At 37.7% G+C, this 22,536-nt stretch overlaps 1 protein-coding gene across 1 annotated transcript in view; it reads right to left on the bottom strand.

Annotated features, from left to right (window-relative positions):
• The window catches only part of LOC139731977 (uncharacterized), a 171,424-nt gene that overhangs the window by 75,972 nt on the left and 72,916 nt on the right, over nt 1–22,536 (bottom strand). Inside the window, exons 4-7 of the mRNA XM_071642886.1 lie at nt 12,779–12,937; nt 7,845–8,036; nt 7,053–7,159; nt 6,247–6,373 (exon numbers count right to left, since the gene is read on the bottom strand). Coding sequence (XP_071498987.1) covers nt 6,247–6,373; nt 7,053–7,159; nt 7,845–8,036; nt 12,779–12,937 — 585 coding nt within the window. The remainder of the gene's footprint in view (nt 1–6,246; nt 6,374–7,052; nt 7,160–7,844; nt 8,037–12,778; nt 12,938–22,536) is intronic.

Below are 22,536 nucleotides of genomic sequence, written 5' to 3'. Positions count from 1 at the left end.
GATTAAATCACATGACTCACAGCACAGTTCCATGAACTTCTGACACCCGGTGATTGCTTGTTTGTTTTGTTTTGGGGTACGTGTGGTATTTACAAAGTTTTAGAAACTAAATTCAACATCAGTTGCTGGAATGGAAGCTTTAAAATTTGTTTAAACAAACAAATTGCCAAACAAAAGCATGTGAGTAATATGAATGGTGCCAAGTGGCTCTAAAACCTTGAGACTGGTATAATGAGGAAGACTAAGGTAAGTCACATGCCTTAAAATCAATCAGATCAGTGAGTGATTCGTGTTGCAGGCAATTAAAACTTAAAGCCACATTGGAAGCAGCAACAAAAAAAAAAAGAAATAAAATGATCATCACATTTGATGCATATACATAGTTCAGGTCTACCAAAAACATTTTACTTTACGTGCACCATCACATACTGCCACTGCACCAACCCATCCCACTCCAGCTGTGTTGCAGTTGCCATAGTGATTACTTCATCAAGACTCAAGACTCAAAGAGAATGAAGGAGGAAAGGATTGTGTGATGAGGAGAGTCATGGAACCAGACAGGATGGAGGAAGATGGATAGAATGATGGATGATGGAAGAGAAGAGGGATAGACAGAAGAGAAGGATGATGTAGCGGAGGGAGAGAAAGAAGGATAGAAGGAAGGAAAGTGAGAGAGGGAGAAGAGAAATTACAGAAAGAGAGAAGGGGGATATGCAGATATCTGAAGCAGGATGCCCAACATATACGACTCCACCCATCTCTACGGGCTCCTGCTCCCTCACCCCAGGGAACCTCTCTCACCCACGGAGGAGGGGAGAAAAACTACAAGCATATCTCATGAATGAATTCTGGCACACACTGCCTCTAGTGGTCGACTGGACACTTCCGAAGGACTGCATCCGTTGACAAGTAATCCCCATACAAACAGGAAGTTTGCCAGACTTTACACCCATCTAATTTCCCCTCGAACATCACTTCTCCCCCTACACCTACAAACTCCCCCCCCCCCCCCATTATCAATCTGACCGATCTCTGATGTCTTGTTATCACTGCATCCCATCAGGAAAGAGAAGGCCCCTCACTCACTGACAGGACAAACTACAGTAGGATCCATTCCTCAAACCACTTCATTATTCCATCAAAATGCTAACTTACTTTAACAACAAAGTTTTTCTTCCAAAATACTTTTGATATCTCTGCAAAAAACACCAGAGTTGTTTAAACATATTCAAGACAACAATGCAGTTGCAACATCAAAAAGCTGGACATATACCATACATGGATTAATCATTATCACAAAATATGTTTGAACTGCAAATAATATTGTTTTTCTAATTCAGAATGTCAGTTCAACTTTTTTGTAGTTCTTGACATTTAAAGGTTCATTCAGGTCTTCCTATAAATTGGCTCTACATGATTACTTGCAATTTTTTATTCTTAGTTTTCATGTGTATTCTGTATCTTACCCACTTTTGCACCCTCTGGAAGACAAGTCTTTCCAAATATAAATTGCATAACCAAAATAAATTGTACTCACTGGATATATCAAGGAACTTATTTCTCAGAACATTGAGGCTTTTCTTGCTTTTCTGGTCTAGCAATGACATCAGCTTGCATCTTTCATGGTTCACAAAAGAACTGCAGAAATCATGACAAAAGAATTAACCTCTGGCTTCCCAGTTTCTATATTGTCTCAATATTGGGTCTGTGCTATCTTGTTGAAGGATGAATAATGGTATCCTTGTTAAAACGTCATCACTGACTAACACACTACATTAGAGATGAAGTCTGCTCAGCTCTGATGATTAACCCGTTGAGGATGAGTCCCAAGTATACTTGGGCAAGTGTCTATGGGAAATGCGTGTCGTAGCAAAATCAGTTTGTCTTCAACAGGTTAACATTAATCACAATCTTCCCTGCTTTGTTCTATAGAAGACACCCTAGTAAGAGGATGTGTTGGATGGCTCGGAGAAAAATTGGGTCAGGCAGAGGCTCATGGGATTGATAAAGTCGGCAAACTCCTGGAGGAATGTGTGGGCGATTCTAACAAAAGCAAAGAACGCAAACGACTCATTACGTCATGGGGTCTGTCCCTATTCATTCATTTCGGAAGCCGAATATTGCCACAGCCGGCGACGTCAAACATGGAGCAGTCCTTTTGTTCTGAAGACACAAAGGAATACTGCATGAGGCCCCTCAATCATTAAACACGATTGAAACGTTTGAGCCAAATCCAAGTTCTAAATATCATTCGTTAAAATTCACCTATAATTCATGTGTTCCATTACCAACAAATCTCCCCTACGGATATGATGCTTTCTTCTGTGTTTTGGAAAAGGGATCTGACATTCACACCAGACAGACAATGGGTTTATTTCTGGAAATCTCTTGTCAATGACTAAAGATTGCTCTATTGTTCCAACAAGGACACTTACATGTATTTCTCTCCAGCATTGGCATTTTTGTCTGTTCATGTTTCCCAGAAAACTTTACAAAACCCTTAACAGTAAAATGCCAGCTGAATAATATCTGACAAGTAGTGAAAGTAAAAAATAAAGTTGGTAAAATTAAAAGATTTTTAAACATCTGCAGAATTATTTGTGCACAGGGCTGCTTCCCTGGCTTTTAATAAGAGTAAAGAAAATCCCTGGACAGACAGCTCCTAAACCCCTTGAGGACAGACTGATTTTGCTATAACACGCTTTTCCCAACAACATCTGCCAAAGTATACTCGGGACTCGTCTTCAATGGGTTAACCCTAACTAGGCCGGGGGGGCCTCCGAGGCCCCCCCCCCCTCGACGTTCCGCGCGATGTATCGCAATCGCAAAAAGCTATCGCCGCGACGTTTCATGACTTTTTTCTTTTGAGTCTCCCGCATCTTTTGACACTAAATTTGCGACACCCAAGCGCGCAGTTCCGAAGTTACACATAAATATGTACATGCATGTCAGACCAGAAATTGCTCAAAAACGTAAATTCGTGTACAATTTCAATGCAAACTGTGCTTACAGGCAAATTTCATAAAAGCATGATTATTTTGGTGTTTTATTGATTAAAATCAATGAATAACGTATTTTCTTATTCGCACCGATGTCGTGGACAAATTTCATCGAAAAAACAATGAAAAACCTAAAGTCGAAAAAACAAGGAAATACATAAGAAATTAAAAAACAATAAAATACTTTAGAATTTTTTCTGATATCACAATTTTTTTTTACAACATTTGCTAAGGACACTAAAAAGAATATTTACACAAAAAATGTGCCTGTTTTGAGCTTTATTTTGTGATTTATACCAAATAGTCTGTTTTCATGCATCATTATACATAAATTAGCATAATTTAGCATAAATGATAACTTTTGAAAAATTAACTTCATGGTATTTTAGATTACATCATAGGCAATGTGTGTGCCAATTTTCATCGCGATCGCGCAGTCGACAGGCCCCCGAATGTCTACAAATAATAGAAAATTTGAAAAAAACAGGTTTCAAAAGATGATCAAATAGAATATCTGTATTAAAGCCTGGCAAGAGACTACTGTATATCATTCAAAGAAGAGCTTTAGATGCTAATGTAATGCAACACGGCTTTATAGAGAAGATAAACTAAATACCACAAGCAAATTCTCATAAGCTACACCCGTGAATATTACACCCTCACAGAAATCATACTATTCTGCTAACTTTTCATAAACCAGGCACATTTTCAGCTTCCTAGGCTGTTTCTCCCCCCCCCCCCCCAAAAAAAAAAGAGCAGTAAGAGAAATGATAAAACAGGTGACACGATAGTCCATCCTGACCCTCGATCATTTCATATCAATTCACCATGGTAAAGCAGAGAGGATGCCAGACAAGGACATATGTAAGGTCTATGAACTATCTCTCACCCTCGGTTTTTTTCCTCTCTCCCATTCTCTCTCTCTCTCTCTCTCTCTATCTCCTTCTATCTTTCTCTCCCTTTCTTTTTTAGTTACTCTCTCCCTCTCTCTCTCTCTCCCAATATATTTCTATCTCTCCCATTCTTTCTCTTTCTCCCTTCCACTCTTTCTTCAAGCTGCAGAAAGGGGCGAGACATTGTCCCTGGATTGATTAGGCCTGAAGGATTGTGGGTGAAATAATTGAGGGGAGGGTGGTGATCAGATGGTAGGCATGGAGACAGCACATGAGTGAGATACTTGCATGCTACTTCCTTTGTTCGCACTTTTTTCTGGGGTGTCACAGCACTTCGGGAATTTTTACACACTAAGTTTGCAATTACTATCCTCACACTTGCCAGTAGGGCATATTAACATTATGTATTCACATACAAAACTGTACTGTACATTCATGTTGTACCTCTATTATAAAAATAGGGGTATTTCCAATTATTTCACAAAATGGGCCATTTCGGGTACCTATTCCCGATTGACCACGACTAAACGTTGGTAATCAATAGATATGGCATTTCATAATGTCAATTATTATGGTTATGCACTACATGCAGTGAACTTAAACTCCTTCTTGGTTTTCAACCTGTCCATCTACACATCTTTACTTGTGTTCAACATATTTCTAGTTACCCACCCCCTCCTTTCCTTTCCCCTCATTTTACATCTTTCTCTTATCTGTTCATGACTTACAACTTCCATGTTTCTATATCTACTTATTTATTTATCTAAAAGTGTACTTACCCTTCTATATATGTACCTATCTACCTATACATTCATACCCACCTATCTACCTATGAATGTACCTATATACCTATCTCTGTACCTATTTATGCACCTGCCAATGTATCTATCTATCTATCTATCTATCTATCTATCTATCTATCTATCTACCTATCTACATATTTATCTCTGTATCTATCTATCTATCTATCTGTCTGATTGTTCAGCATTCTTCCATCTTTGTACAATGATACCATTCTTAGTTTTCTATTTAGGTGGTCCTACAATCTCTATGGGAAATTTTGCTCCAAGGTTTCTTGTAAATAATGAAATACAAAGAGAAAAAAAAAGGTAGGCAACAATCTGACAAGGCTATTCCTCTCACTGCCAACTCTGCATTCTATCTTCATCATAAAGGTCATTGATTGGACCATTACTGAATGTGAGCTACAAAAAAAAAAAAATGTAATCACAAAATTATCATTACTCATTACCATATATTCCATATCTCTCATCATTTCCTTTCATCTTTTTTTCTCTATGTGTATCTCCACCAAGATACAGCATTCAGGTATTTTGACAGCATCACATAACCCAGCACTCCCTAACTCCACACAATGAACCTAAATTCTGAATTTTTGTGCACACAATGTCTATGTTGCATACTCTGTAAACATTCTATGCCCATTTCATCTTCTCCTTTCTCCTTTTAATCTTCTTTTTGTTTGCAAGGTAGATATCTTCTCTCTTTTTTTCAATACATACATATACAGGACTTCTATATCTATTTTGGCGTTTTATTTAACACCAGTTGGAACACAAATCTTCAAAAGCTACCCTTCACCACTTCAAAGTGTGTGCTTAACTACAATCATTCCTAGTCCTGTGATGATCTTGCCTGCATTACACACTGACAGCCACTAGAAAATGTACTCTGGACTACAGAGGGCAGTCTTCCCCTTTTCAATGTGAAGGTGATTAACTGTACAGTGGTGCGAGGAAGGTGTATGGACGCAGAATAGAACAGAAAAGGGAAAAGTAGCTTGGTTATGGTATTATTTTCTTTTGCAAGGCCTCTATTCTGGAAGTCTGACGTCAGTTTTTAACCTAAGAATCTTCCGTAATTGAGGGTTGAGGATAGTTGTCATATTTTGATCAAGGAAAACATTGTTGCAAGGAAAAATCACTTTCTTCTCTAGTGATTAAGTTTTCCCCTCCAACCAAAGCAGTCCAACAGATGGTCCAACAAAAAATGTTTTAAAAAATGTAAAGAAGACACTAATCAATTCTGATGAGAGGGCAATATCAGATGACAGAAAACTACATCAGATACGGCTACTAATTCAAATCACCTTGTCATTTCTAGAGGACTAACTTTAACAGCATCAAAAAGACCTCAAGCATCTTCTGATGCTTCCAGATTTGAATTAGAGAAGAGAGAAGAAAGAGGTAACACTCAATATCAAACATTTCTCCTGAAAATGAGGTTCATGACAAAAAAAAACAAAACAGAATAAAACATCCCATGAGAAATATATCTGGGTGAAAAAAAAAATCAATATATGATTCATTCTCTTTTCCTAGTTTGTTGTTTACCTCTTCCCCAGAGAGTGTGGTCCAGGGTTGCCTGCCATAGGAGAACATCTCCCACAGAGTGACCCCAAAGCTCCAGACATCACTGGCCTTAGTGAAGGTCAGCTTGGTCAAGGATTCCACTGGCATCCTGAGACAGAGAGAGAGAGAGATACAAACAGAACAGTAGAGGGATGGTAGACGGGTCAGTCCTAGAGGGCTCCCTCTTGTGTCAGCAAACGCTACATGTTTTACTCCTCACAGTGTGGCTATGGAGCACATGGCAGTGCTGGTTTAAAATACTCTTAGTTACCAAATGTAACAGATTAAAGCTAGGAAAGATGACAAGAGGCCACACTTAATGCTTGAAGGAAATTCACGACTTGATCTGTTGAAGTTCACACAGGTAAAGTGGTTTTCATCATGCAATATTCCCAATCATTATTGTAATATTGGTTCATAATCTTTCTTTCTATACATAAAATGCAAAGAATACAGGACGTAGCATATATTTACCTGACCCTTATGCAATCACAGTTCATGAGTATTATTCTGTTCACTTCGGTCACTTGAACAATTATTATCTGTCACTACCATAATACCTTCTTCATCTTTGGAAGAGATATCAATAATGTCACTAACGTGGTATACCGGTATCTACAGCATCGTATCTCAGATCTTGGCTCATATTCCACATAAATTCACAACTAGAATAGAACTGGGGCTTTGATGAGTACTACTGGAATATAACAAAAAAAAACCTATGTTTGTTGTTGAGGAGGAGTGAAAGTTCCCAGACTCCCCCCATCACCCCCAGCTTGCCACGTTACCATGCCAACGGAAGTTTGAGGTTGGGCCTCATCTCACTGCGGTAGTTTTCTCCCAGGAGCAATCTTCTCGACAGACCGAAGTCACTGATTTTTGCCGTCTTGTTTCCCTGAGGTTTCAAATCAGAAACAGATCAGTTTAGAAATACATTCAGGAATTATCAAAGGCAGTATATGTAATGAATGGGTGACAAAATCTTCTAATACGAATACAATAAAAGGTGATGAACTGCTTGCATTTGGGACAAAAAAAAAAAGTTAACGAACTCTTTGCAGGTGGAATGCATTATCATGTCATGTGACAATAAAGTCACATGGGAAAAGAACTGTCATTTCATTTTGTACAAGAAATTCATAAATATGCAAATACTTTTGAACAAGCATTGAGAAAAACATAATTGAGAATTAAACTTGGAAAATGTACTTAATTGCATTCACTCTTTTAGGTCAATGTCATTATATACGCCATGGTGTATCACACACACATTAATTGATTATCTCCAAGTTTTTAGGACTATAACTGTATAATCTGACACAGTAGGATCTATACAGTGCACTCCTGTTATAACGAACACAGTTATAATAAAATTCTCGTTACAACGAAATCAAAATTCAGCTACCAAAATTTTCATCTATATGTCTTTATACAGTGTAAGGTTCAATTATAATGAAATTTCGTTATAACAAAAGAAAACTGCCGGTTGTAAAGACTTTGTTATTATGGGAGTACATTAGATATGAATAATGGTGGGAAGCTAAAATTGAAACTAACCATGGCTTATAGTTCCCTCTTACCTCATTGTCTACAAACATGAGGATATTCCTAGCAGCCAAGTCTCTATGGATGATGTTTGACATGTGAAGGTATCTCATCGCCTCGGCGATCTGAACAGAGTAGTCTAGGAGTAGAGGAATAGGAAAGGCTGGCTTCAGGGCCTCCTGCTTGATGTTCTCTGCCAGAGACCTCAGGGGAGCAAACTCAGTTACCTAGGCAACAGATGAGAGAAGCATATAGTCAAAATCAAAGTAAGTTTCAATTATGCATTGGAATGAAGAAAGGTTCATGTCTTCTTCAAATTGGCAACATATGAGAGATAAGATATTTCAGTTCTCGTTCAAAGCCTGTCAGCATCCTTCACTGCCTCTTTCTATCAATACTCACATGTGTTAACCACACAACTTCTGTGAGATAATACGCGTGTACATTAACACAGTCCCCTGGAAAAGTTTGATTACTACATCAGCAAATTTCAAGTTGTTTTTCAAATTGGCAATGTTGACTCATTGGACTTTGGCTCCTCTTCAGAGCTGTACAAACTTGACCATCCTGCACTCGACCTCTAAAAGAGCAAGATCCAAAGATTTGTGATCAAAAAGTGCATCAGCATAGAGGTAATTATGAAGGGAAGGCCCTCAATGGTTAAAACCAGTTCATTCATACATGATGCAGTACCCGAACAGAAAAAGGCATAGAAATAATAGTTTAGCACATCAAACCACAAAACTATGGAAAATATTTGGTAAAGTCTACACTTTATACTTTTCATTACGCAATTTCTTGAACAGTCTGGAACAATCTCCACAGCTGATTCATTAACGACATTTAATTTATTTCATTTTGCACATGACATCAATGACATCATTTTTTCTTTCTTTCTTTCTTTCTTTTCTCTACTTCTTTTTTGTTCTCTTTATGCTGTGTGAAGAATTTTTGTTACCTTTGAGCACTTTGAGTGGTAAGTAGGATTAAAGATACCCTATGTCATAATAATAATAATAACAATAACAATAATAATAGTAATAATAGTAATAGTACTAATAATAATAATAATAATAATAGTGATAATAATAATAATAATAATAAAAATAACAATAAGAAGAATTATTAGAAGTTATAATTACTATCATTAATATTACCATTATCACTATTATCATTATCATTATCATTATCATTATTGTTATTGTTACTATCATTATCATCACCATCATCATTATTATCTTTTTCTCATCCAAACATTCACTTCATTTTTCATCACAGTGACTTCCTAGGAAGATGATGTGCACCTTTAACTCTTCTTAGCCAGTGACAGTTCCTGGGATGATTAATCCTCGTCACTAGGGGGCAGCCAAACATCCGCTAAAAACATTCCTCATGCTAGCAGTCCACTCTCATTAGACCCCATGACCCAGAAAGTCATCAATGAAATAATCCCGCTACATCCACAAGGCCTGATCTAAAACCAAAGCAGCATGGCTTCAACTAACGTCATGTCGCTTCCACTCTAGCATGGAGTACAGGACACACTAATCCAGTGGTTTAGCCTGTTTCCTATAACTACTCCACACTTTTTCTGGTCAATATTCAGCTCAGACCTTGTTTCCTTCTCTCCCCACCCTTTCCTAGAATTCAGACTTATGATGTTTTATATAAGTTTAATGGCTGCTTTTATGCTCAGGTGGTTTTATGATCATTTTTGGCAACGAATCAGGACATATGACAGAGCTAAAGGCAAGCATGTGATTTTTAATTTGACTTTTCTAGGGTATTGTTGTTGTTTTTGTCATGCATCATGCCGGGTGTTTTCTCTTTCGCATCAAGGTCAAAACAGTTACAGACATTGGCATGAAATATGAACAAAATATCATATGAAGATGACACTATTTGATAACACCTGCTGAACTGTGATGAAAGCGTGACCTATATTGTACATACTTCATTCCAAACATGTGCTTCTTCAGGTATCTGTGACATGCTAAATACCACATTCTGCACTGTTCTGGTGTAATCCAACTCCACTTGGGAAATCATCCTTCACTTCACAGTCCTAGAGTGTTGGTTAAAGGGTAGCTTTCCCCTAATTTGAGAAGCCCTGGACAAGCTTAATGCCCTTCTATTTTTACCTTTTATCAGCCTGATTCACATCTTTGTCAGGAAATGCTTATTGAGACATCGAAGACACTATTATAGTTATCACCACAAAGATCTCACACTCGGTCACTTTGCACTGCAGAAAATATCTTCCAAACTTTCCTCTTCCTACTCAAATTTAATATGTCCATCTCTTTTTTGACCTCTGAATGAACTGCTCATATCAAGATGTAAATTGTAACTCCACAGAAAAATTTGGAAATCATGGGGAAAATGTGTACATTTCATTTTCTTTCCTTTCTTAAACATATGAGGATAAACAATAAACAAACAAGATTTTTTTTTAATTGTTAATTTGGCTTTTGATTGCAGGTATTTGGGGCTTTGTGAACAAAAGGACACACAAATAAACAAATACTGTAAACGTGGAAATTTTCGCGGTACATTAATTTTCGCGGATTTCGCGCTACGCTCGGCTAGCGCGAATTCAAAAACGCGCGAATATATCGTCACAATTTTCTACGCACATTTTGAACGGGATGAATTGTGTGCGCTTCATCGATGATACTGCTACGTAGTACAATGTACAGGCATGTTTACGCTACTAGTACTGTGCGAAGAGACGATACCCTAGATTGCTGTGTACTGTAGCATGCATGTGTGCACCGCACGCATCGATGCTACAGTCCCCCGTGACTACGGTACTAGAGTCACAGCTGTACTATGTATTTGAGTGCTTGTACTCGCAGTCGAGCCGCTCGCTACGTCCCTTGTCGTACGCTGGCATAGCAAGCTATGTAGCAGAGGCTTTGGATGAAAGCAGTGAATGTGTACTACAGTAAAGTAACCTGCTGCGGAGCGCGAATTTAAGAACCCGCGAATACGTTTTCGAGCCGCTCAGCGCGAAAAATTAATCGCGCGAAAATATTGACGTTTACAGTACTCTCAAATGAAAAACACATTTTGTATACATTGTATCTACATTTGGAGGGTTTCTAAGAGTACCACAGTCCAATGAGACATGTTTTAGTATTATCATTTCAATTTGCAAGTTGAAAAACTAAAAAAGAAATGCACTGGGATTTATGCGTGTCAGCAATTTACATCCATACCAAGCCATATTCCCTAAAAATTAGAGTATGATTTCCAAGCTACATGAACAAAGAGGGTTTAATAAGATGAAACTAATAAACAAAATTCTAAACATGAGGATGAAAAATTGATAATTCATAAAAGGGACACCCTCTGAAATCATGCTTCTGATCAAGTGATGACATTTTAGATTTGTTTTCTTAATTGACAATTTGTTGTGACTAAGAACAGTTCATGGTAAAATTTGTGAAATATGCAAAACTTTAAATTCCTTAACTGCCACAAATCATTTCTTCAATTACATGTAATATATTCAAAGTAATATCAATCAAGAACATACAGGGATTGTGATATAATAATCCAGCTACCTTTGAATTCTAAAACCTTCTCATATTGTGTCTGATTTTCCAACAAAACTTTCACCACTTTCATTATTGGCTTTCTCTTTTCTACGTACTGTAGTCAACTTCAACAGAGGGTGATCATTCACTTTAAGCAAGATGCACAAGGAGTGCGTTTCCTCATCTACATCGTCATGACGACCCAGAGAATGAACCAATCACCAGCCAATTTTTCTCCATATCTACTTCTGTCCTTCACACTCCATTAATCTCTGTGTGTTGTGTTTTCAAATCAATAACCACTTAACAATTTACTGTCAATGTCGTCCCTGAATGACGCAATGGGGTACTAATGTTAAACATCAGTTAGGTTTGTTTCTTGACTTCCGTTAAGGGCTTTTTACACTGTGTTTCTTAACCCCGAACTTTCTCTGACCCAGGACTATCGTTAGTCCCGTACCAATTTTTTTCAGCTTTTTACACTCGCCAATTAGTCCCGTACTATCTCTTGTCCGGGGCTAAGGAGAAAACTGACCTTTTTACACTCGTATTTCTTAGCCCCGGACTTTCCAAACCACATGAATATTCATAATTACGCTGTGTACTGTACACGTACACGTACACGTACACGCACCGGCAGCACTTGATTACCTCGTTTCTGATTGGTCAGTGAGGGTCGGACTTCGTCTCTGTCGCTTAGCCCAGGATTATTTTTTCGTTCTGTTTACACTCACTTGCTTGGCACCGCAATTGCGGTGCTAGCACCGCAATTGCCGTGCTAACCCCTGCTATTTTGCAGGGCCAGATAGTACCGTGCTATCGGTGGGGCTAGCCCACTTTGGCAAAAACGAGTGTAAACAGAAAGTGGGCTAAGGATAGTCCCGTACCAACGGTGGGGCTAAGGCCCCCCCTTAGCCCCACCGTTGGTCCGGGGCTAAGCAAAAATTTACAAGTGTAAAAAGCCCTATGGTGGCCTATCCTCAACCTAAACATTTTTCAGATCTGCTAGTGTTACATCACAGGTGAGCCTTCAAACCAATTATTTTTGAATTGATTTGTTCTTGCTATTGTGGCTTTTGTACCTTGGTCCAGATTTTTTAAACACAGAGATCCAGATATGTGCTCAATATTGTGCATCAAATTATGTCATGATTAACACGGCTCACAATGACAGACTGTAAACTGATCACACAGACATAACATTCAGCAGCCATGGATATTTTTCATTTTGCTAACAACATAGAAATCCCCCAATTTTAACAGATTAGCAATCAAATATTGAGTAAGACGAAAGTCACATTCAATTCTGAAATCTAAATCTGAATGTAAAGAGTACAGCAGGTCATTGGTCATGTCAGCCCTTTCAAGATCTTGTCTGGGGGATTCCCCAGCCCAAAATCCAGTCCACATACTGCTCACAGACATACCAGCATGAGGGAGCTATCTACATCGAGCACCACGCCGTAGAGCTTGACAAGGTGGTCATGGTTGAGGGAGTGCATGATGGCCGCCTCCTTGAGGAAGTCCTGCTGGCATTTGTCAAGGGAGAGCTTGTCTGGACTGAGGCACTTCACTGCCACCGGGATCTGGGTGGGATACAAACCAGGAAGGTGGGGGGAGGGGGAGAAGACAGAAAGAGGGATACACAGATAGACAAGTAGATAGATAGATAGATAGATAGATAGATAGATAGATAGATAGATAGATAGATAGATAGAGAGATAGATAGATAGATAGATAGATAGATAGATAGATAGATAGATGGATGGATAGATAGATGGATAGATAGATGGATAGATAGATAAATATATTGACAGATAGATAGATTGATAGATAGATTGAAAGATTGATTGATTGATTGATTGATTGATAGATAGATGGATAGATAGATAAATGGATAAATATATATGGAACACAGAGAAATATAAGGAGGGAGGAATGAAGAAGATTGAATGAGAAAATGTAGTGAAAGGGAAAGACAGGAAACCAAATCAAGAAATAATGTCAAGGGGAGATAGAGAAGGAAAAAAGGACAGGGATGATATAACCAGATAGAAAGAAATCAAAAGAGAGGGAAGAATCAGAGAAAGTGAAGAATAAAAGATTGACAAAGACAAGGGGAAACAGAGAGATGAGATAAACAACAAGAATGAATGAGAATGTGTCAGATGGAATATAACAGAAAACGGGAGGGACAAAGACATAGAAAAGAACAAAAAAAAGAAAAAGAAAAGCAAAATGAAAAGGAGAATAGTACAGAAGGAAATTGGAGGAGAAACAGTATGAAGTATGAAGGGACCAAAAGGTTTCAGGGAGAGAAAGTGAAACAAAACAAAGAAACTGCTGTTAATTGGCAGCACATATTACAATGTCAATGATAGTGTATCACTTTCACTTTCATTTGTACCACTGTACTACAGAGATAAATGTTTGCAATTATTAAAGGTTATTCTAAAATTGAAAATACATATGGACTGCAATGATCAAAGACAAAAGACCAAAACTTGGTCATAAACATTCCACATACTATTTGGAGGGAATTATCACATACAAAACCTCTGGTGCTGACAGAAGTCTCATGCATTATTCCGCAAAACAATAAGGGGGAAAATAGCAATTTCTTCCAAAATATCAATATTTCAGATGTAGGCTTTACAGACATGATCAAAATTGCATGAGATAGAATCTAACAGATAACTTGAGAAACTAACAAACAAAGAAAACATAGATAGAAAGACACCCTATAAGGCCCCATTGTACCAGATGGCATCCCATTAAATTTTCATAAAATATAAGTATTACAATTTGCAGGAAGGGTGTTTGCTCTTGATGACCACTCTTGGACATAGTTAATGACCCTTAAAGGTGTGGTCAGTCAGAGATCAAGAGACGGCACTCAACTGGCTTGTTATAACCCAGTTTACACTAGTACCAGCATTTTAGTGTGAATACAGTGTTATGGGGAGGGGGGTGTAAGACTAAGTTACAGAAGTATAATAAAGATTCATCTGCCTTGCCATTTCATTCTATGTGATTTTCCCCAACCCCTCATCCCTTCCAAACACTTCAGTGGTTCCAAGACGGCTCAGCTGGCTCAATAAAGACATTTCACACCTCTCCTAATGACCGCTGGATGGAGAAATGCACCAATGTAATTCCAGATTAAGAAGGACAATAAAGCTGCTTGACAAATTCAACAAAAGGCAATTCAAATAGGCCCAAACTAGTCGTCCACAGCCTATTCTCTTGCTGGATAATTTATCTGCCTGCTGTGGTACACCACACAAGCAGGATAATGACTTTTCATCACCACTGCTTATCTTCATGGTTTTCAAGACATTTATTTCTCTCTTTTCGAGCCAATCATCACCACATGATGTCTGCTAATAAAAGGCAGTTGCTTGAAATGCCAAAGCTACAAATTGCATGTGTACTTCCCAGCATCAACAATGTTTTGTAGTCATATACAACATAGCTGAATGCGTGTGACTTATCACAAAGCATTAACCACATTAACGCAAGAGGGTAGGCTGTGCCCAAGTTCATCGGAATTGTAAACACTTAAGCTTTTCTCTACAATTGAGGCAGCCTTGAACATTATTTCAAAGATCATGCTTTCTTGACTCGATAACAATCAGTTTGATGAATGACTCATCAAATCAAATACAATAACTCGACGTGGTTCAAGTACAAGTAACCTTTCTCTATTCTATTTGATTTTCTTCACCTCTGCTTCTCCCTCGTCTTCAGTGTATTAGCTCGATATCATTCTCTCATGATAAGCAAGCAAAAAGTTCTCTGACATTAGTTCATCCAACAAAGCATATATCAAGATTAAATGGTATCAAATCAAACGCTATGCTGAGAAACATGCACAACTATTCAATTCTCTCCATGTTATGTTTTAACTGCTATTCCCATTAAGAAATCCATGATTCCTACTATTCTGTGGTAAATGAAACTATGCCCCTACTAATGACTACTATCTTAAATCAGGAAAAGCAAACACTGCCATCAAAGTCAAACAAGATCAAGACTTTCTGAACACAACTCTTTACATTTTTACATATTTACAGTATTCAGTCCATGACAGCGAATGAGCAGCAGATTTATTATGCAATGAACTATACAGAGAAAACTTAACGTTTCATTCATAAGTCAGAAAAATGTTGCATTTATGGGCAGTTTTAATGCAAATTTTCTCGAAAGCGACAGTAAAGAGAGCTGCCTTTAATGGTCTGACTACCGTCTATTTATACTTGTCAGTCATGTGGTAATAGTCAAACATCAGGTCAGGACGCAACACACATGACATTGTGGATACGAAAGGTAAACAGGCACCCACATGGCTAGCATTCTTCAAACAAAGTGAAACGAACTTCAACGTGATGAAAAACTTCCAGTTTGAAAAGTATGACCCGATTGTCATTATTCCATGTGATATGTCTTGTGATCACATACCACACCTTACATGCATAAATGTGTCCAACACCTCTCTCAAGCTTCTTAAATGAGCGAAATGAGTTCCCAGCTATCAGTATCACACACATATTCCCTTCTTCTTCCGAATCACCCTTAGAATGACCTGTCACGCATCGCAGGTTAACCATTATCACCCTCCTAATTTCATATTCTCCTTTCTTCTCTCCTCACCCAAAGCAAACCTCCATACGAGTGGATGAGTCATCCTGCCCCATTGTTGACGAACAAAACAGAACTTTGATCCTTAACGACACCTTTCTATTCCACAATGTACCTTGGCATACTTTATGGTCTTTGGACCAATGCATAGTACTACTTCTATTACACAGAGAGCTCTACAAGTATACTGAATTCCTCTACATTACGACTGGTGTAGGAAAAACTGGTACGGTAACCCACCACCACAGGGCATAGTACAGTACACTCATTCTTGCATGCACTTGACGCTGTGCAAAAGAACAAAGGTTTTACATTTGTAGATGATTATATCCACTGAATTGAAAGCTACACTAACTGCAGAAAAAGACAGACGAGACTTATCAAACTTTGCTCATATCACTCACTCTGTCAGTTACATGCATTTAATTGTTTACTGTCCAACAGCATATCACATTCATGAAAGAACTAAGAAAACATACATATGTACACACATAATCAACTCTCTCTGGGCTTTGTGCACAATCATGTCAGAAAGCTAATTTGATAATTATGATAAAGGTAATAATTCATCATATTTGTAAAATTATTGAAACAATGTTTCTAAGTGCAAGGGGAAGACATAAAAGGAAAAATGAGAGATAAGAAGCAAACATGTTAGAAATATTATATTACGAGTATAAACTAAAGAAGACGTTTACCATGAGTGATGACATCTGCTCATTGTAATCATCATCAACTCATTTGTTCATTAAGAAGCAGAGAAATCAGAAAGTGCGAGGCAGTGACCAAGCGGAATGCAAGAAAAATGAAGGTGCATGGCTACAAAAGAGTTTATGGGACTCTAAAATTGGAATACAAAGTTGCTGCAAAACTCCAAGGAGTATAAACAGGAAGAAAGTGGACAAAGATAGCTTTTACTATGAAAGGTGTAAATCAAAGATAAGATACGTCATCCATCAATTTCATGTTCAATCATTGGTTAGAGGAAAGGGCATCCACATCAAAATAGAGCAAATTTGACAAAAGAATCCCAAGTGAAGGCCTATTTCATGAATTTACTCAGCCCCCACCCCAAACAATCTTTTCCTCCCACACAAACAGGAAATGGATTTGTTTATGACACTAATAATGTTATCAACTTCCTGTCCAAAATCAAATACCAATTGAATTCCGTAATCAAACTTGAAATGTTACTTTACTGGTTTCACTCCAGCTGAGCTTCTGTTTTCTGGTGATAAGTTCTGGCAACAAAGGTAACAAAACACACACACACACAAACAAACACACACACAGACACGCACACACACACACATACACATGCAATACAAGGCAGCTAGACAGTGTTCTCTTTGTACTCTGTATTGAGATTCTGGATCTCCCATGAAAAAAAAAAAAAAAAAAAAAAACTTTTTTTCACTCTGTATGACATAAATGAAAGAAGCTGGGCTGCCAATTTCTAGACCACAAAACATAGAAATGCAAGGTAACAATAATCATTCTACGACAAAATGATATTTTCATTTAAAAATGGGAAAATTGAAAGGCTGAAGCAGGCAAATGAAATTTTGAAAAATACGTTTTTTTACATTAACTTTAAAAACATTTCTTTATTGTTGATTAAGGAAAAACACTCAATATCATAAAGACATACTAGTACAGAAGAAATTCTAAAGAAGACATGATAATGATACACGAGTATGCAAGGTTGGTATTAAAAAACAAAAAAAAGAAGAAACTTGAGTTCAAGCAGGCAAAAATTCCTTCCAAACTACAAGTTCATTCTTTATCCATGGCTAATCTGTAAGATCTTATGGTTAGGATTATCAATGATAACTCAAAGTTAGTGAACTATGAGAGAGTTTACATGGTTCCTAATTTGAAGTTTACCTACTTTTGAAGCTCTACTTGTATGAAAGTTAGTGAAATTTGAGTCAACTTCAAAGTTGGGTCATCTCCTACAGGTAACTATGGCTAGACGAAACAAGCAAAGTTCAGTGAACTGACATAGACTATACCAACAGGAGCTGGGAGTGGGCAAAGTTTGTCATCAAACATGTCAACATAAAGAAAGAAATCACATCACAGATTTGTTTGGAAAATGACCGCCTCAAACAAGGGTCATTCCTTTGTCCACAGAGTGTGTCCATTACTGAGACCAAACACACTTGATGCATGAATGAACTGGTAAACATGGAGGGGGGGGGGGGGGGGGGGGCAAAGAGAAACAATTTGTCTGCATTTGTTGGCTGCTTTGCCCAATTTATTCTAGCATCCTGCCCTGACCGCATGGCAATCAACAATATTTTGACACCAGTGGCCTGCAAATACATAAGAGCTGGCTTAGTTTATCTTCACAAATTTTCAAGTGACTTTGTCTGTTTGCTCTGTATAACAAAACTGAATTACAATTGACTTCAATCATTAAGTCAATTACAGCCCTTCGCATTATTGGAGCTGAGAACAGTATAGCCTATACTCAGTACTCTGGTATTCAAGAATACAATCACATTGTCTGAGGACTACAATGACTGTATGTTTTCCACACTGTCATTGGATTCAGAACAATTATGGTGTCTCACTCCACATCAGTTGCCATGGATGATACCAAAGGAGAAAATATATAAAATAAAAGAAAGTTTCTTGTGCCACAATGCTACTGAGGTGTGCAAGTGAGGCACTGAGCTAAACATGTGACTTTGTACTACAAAAACAAACAAAGAGGTTTTCTGATTCCCATGACCACTACAACCCTATATATGCAGAGTGATGATGAACTCAGAATTATTGCAGTATAAAAGTAGCTTGCATTCATAGTTATTTACAGTCATGGTAAAATAAATGTCTTTACTTTCAACCAATTACAGCAAATAAGTGAAAGAAAAGGACTGGGACAAAAAGAAGACACAAACCACTCAAACTTGAGGGACTTTCTGAGTATACCGTAAAATACGATATTTTTGCAGCATGAAATTTTTGCGAATTGGAGCCAACAGCTTTTTTCGCGGCATGACATTTTCGTGAGTTGCCTCTAACATTCACTGCATATAGTGTAGACAAGAACTTTCGCATGCATTTTACTTTCATGTATCCTAGCTCTCGCAAAATTCGTGAAATTCAAATGCACACGAACATTCCTCGTTTTACAGTCGTATCCCATGGCAACTCAACATATGGTATGGAGGATGTAATCCAAGCAAATGGCAGGAAGATTCCTGTACAAGGTGTCCTATAAAGGTTATTCAAACTTCCTCTTCATGTGAATTGGACTGTGGGAAAGTTTTGGAGTCTGGCAATTTATGCTATTTGGTGTGAAGTCCAAAAATGGTCTCTCTTGAAAAGCAATCACTAAAAAGTTCAAGGTACTCAATCCTCCCTTTGTTTGGGATGTACTGCAAGATACTTATAGATTTTAGGCATCTGGTAATAAACTTGGGTCGGCTTGAGTACAGCTAAATAGAACTTTTGATCGATAGATTGAATGAAAACTTCTGATTGATAATTAAAAGAATTAAAATTATAGAGCATTTGTGGTTTTCTTGCTTGATTATCCTGGATAATCTTGAAATACAGAAATCTTGATTTCAAAAATGATTCAGAGATATTACCAGATTTGAAGGTTGCATTATCATATCTTATGTTACCCCTCATGCCAACCTGTGCATAATATGAAAAGTAAAATTATACGGAATAACGCCTTGCATATATAGCCATTACTATGTACAAATAGAATCTACAGATATGCATAGCATTATATACCTGCTTAAGAATGCACTTGAATAAGCTATCTATTAAAAGTTTCATTCAAACCTCTCGTTTCCCTTACCATTACTTGTTTCTCGTGTTTTTAAAGGAAGGATGTTAGCATATGTTGAAGATGACTTTTACTGTTCTGACAAAATTCCGAAAAAGTTGGTGACGTTTTGACATTCTTTCTATATAATGTGATTTATTGCAGAGCCATTTTTAGCATGTATAACATACTCTTGCAAATGCCCAAAAAGTTATGTCATCTGGACTGTTTATGAGCAATATGTCCCGATACCGAAGACTGTCTCATATCATGCTAACGGTAGAGACAGACAGATCTCCACTTCATTCTCTTCCTGTTTATATTCCGGGTGACAATCATTTCACTCTGGTAATGATTTATTGTCTCATAGATGATGAGGGAAAAGGACAAGGCGATTTGACAGTGAAGTAATTCACTTCAGGATCCATAAAGTTTTGAAAGGCTGTGGGGAGAGCTTTGGGATGGTGAAGAATGTTTTGAGTGGTGGCGGGACGGGCCTTAGAAGGCACTAAATGAAAAGGGATTGAAGTTATTATCATCATCAGTGTTGCCATGGCAACATGGTGGTCATACTATCTTCCCTACTTTGACTGTCTTGCCCCCCCCCCCTTCTCTCTGTTTTGAGAAATGATGTTTAGACAAAGACTACCCTTTAGTGATTTTCCTCATTGTATATAAAATATCAGACGGTTATTTCTGTTTTTGTACCGCACTTGTGGGTGAGTATTTGTGTGTGTGTGAGTGTGTGAGTGTGTATGTATGAGTGTGTATGTATGTGTGTGCATCTGTATAGTGTAAGATTGACATTATTTTGTACAATGTTTGTGTATAATGCAGTTGTCTTTGTATAATGTTTTGTTTTTGTTTCTGTGAACGTGAATTTTGTGATATGAAATTGAACGAAATTCGAATAAAGAATTAATTTAATAATTCAATAAAAAAAGATCTTCATTATTTTGCTGCCAAGTTAACCAGCATTGTTGGAGCTGAGTGACTGAAGATTTCATTTGCAGAGTTATTGTCACAGTAGTAGGCCTAACATACAACAAAACAATTCTGAGAAGTTACCATTGTAGTGTGTCTATTTATAATCTGTACCCTGTAGGTTGGATCACCTGCAAAAAGGGCTTATGTCACGGCACAGGTGATGTGCCCTCATGGATGTAAGGACAGTTTGTCGCTTCAGTACAGTTGCTATTTCAGCTTCCTGAAACACTCGCCGTGCCTTCCCTCCAAACTCCCCAGAGCAAGGAGAGAGTAACATGTCACTGTACCATTAAAGGGATGGTACAGTTTCGGTTGAGATGGGGCTACCGGTTTCCAGTGTTTTTTGATGATTTTTTTTGTTTGTTTTTGTTGAGATAATGAGAAATTTGTTAGGCAATATGAAAGAGCATATAATTCTAAGAGAAATTCAGAGTTTATTTGATGAAAATTGGTTTTGAAATGGCTGAGATATTCAGAAGAAGCAATGCTTATAAAAGGTGGGACTGGGACTAGGATCACATTGTTTGACTATGCTTTTGGATACCTCAGCCATTTCAAAACTGATTTCCATCAAATGAACTTTGAATTCCTCTTAGAATTGTATGCTCTTAAACATTTTATGAAGTGATTTCTAAGTATCTTGCAAAAAAAAATTAAAGGTTGAATCCTCGCCTCAACCAATACTATACCATCCCTTTAACAGACAGGCGCTTTACTCCACTACAAGGAGTCAACTCGGTTCATTACAGGATATCCCACTTAATTGATTGCTTCTGTCAGACTCTGACTTGTCACGGTACTCTCGCCTCCCCACATACCTGGCCTGCTTGGGATTCGTCGGCTTCGTGTGGGGAAGCTTGTAAACACTAGATGAGGCATTATCATTATCATTGATATGCTGGCTTTAAAGCTCTAGTATAGTTTGCAACAGAAAAAAAACAAACAAACCAACACATAATATCTGTCTTCACATATCATAGAAAATTACTTGCTCTCATTAATTATCTGATCACATTTACACTTCATCACTTTGATAGAAAAGGACCAGAGAACTTTTCAGTGAGGTGCAAGTATTTTCACAACACTGAGTCCTCTTTTAACAACAGTGACACAGAAGTCATATGAGAAACCTATTACGAAAGAATTTTTCGGGAGAAGGGGAAAGTGAAATTTCAGTTGGAGAAAGTGGCAGATTAGCTTAGCTTTAGAGCTGAATTTTGTTCAACCAGAAAGCAATTAGACAAAATCACATCATCTGTCATACAAATGCCAATCTGGGGCAAACTCTAGTCCTTCTTCTTCTTCTTCTATTCTTTCTCTCTTTATTTTTTTTTATTTTTTTTAAATTTTTTTATTTATTTATTTATTATTATTATTTTTTTTTTTTTTTTTTTTGGGGGGGGGGGGGGGGGAGGGGATCAAAAACTAGTCATAGGTGTAAAAGGTCATTCCTTGTAGCCACCAACTGCATGACCTCTGGTATTTCCATCCCTGTCACCTGGGTCCCACATCAGTATGAGGTAGCTGGTAAGAAGTCGAAGTCGGTAAAGCTGTGATCACAAGAGCTCACATCCAAGAGATCAGACATAAACAGGTCCTCCTATCTTCGTTAACCTCCATATTTTTCAACAGCTCTTGATGGGCATAAATTTTACAGCAAACCACATTTCAGGGAGGGGGGGAATCATTATATGAGAAATATTCCTCCAAATTCATTTTTCTTTCACACATGTGGAGAGGCTGTTGATGGCTGATATGGTCTTGGTT

Source organism: Diadema antillarum, unplaced genomic scaffold (assembly GCF_040938485.1).
Source record: "Diadema antillarum isolate AM-2024a unplaced genomic scaffold, OU_Dant_1.0 scf00000002, whole genome shotgun sequence".
NCBI lineage: Eukaryota > Metazoa > Echinodermata > Echinoidea > Diadematoida > Diadematidae > Diadema > Diadema antillarum.
Note: the sequence above shows the minus strand (reverse complement) of the source record. Positions and strands in the feature narration are given on the sequence as shown.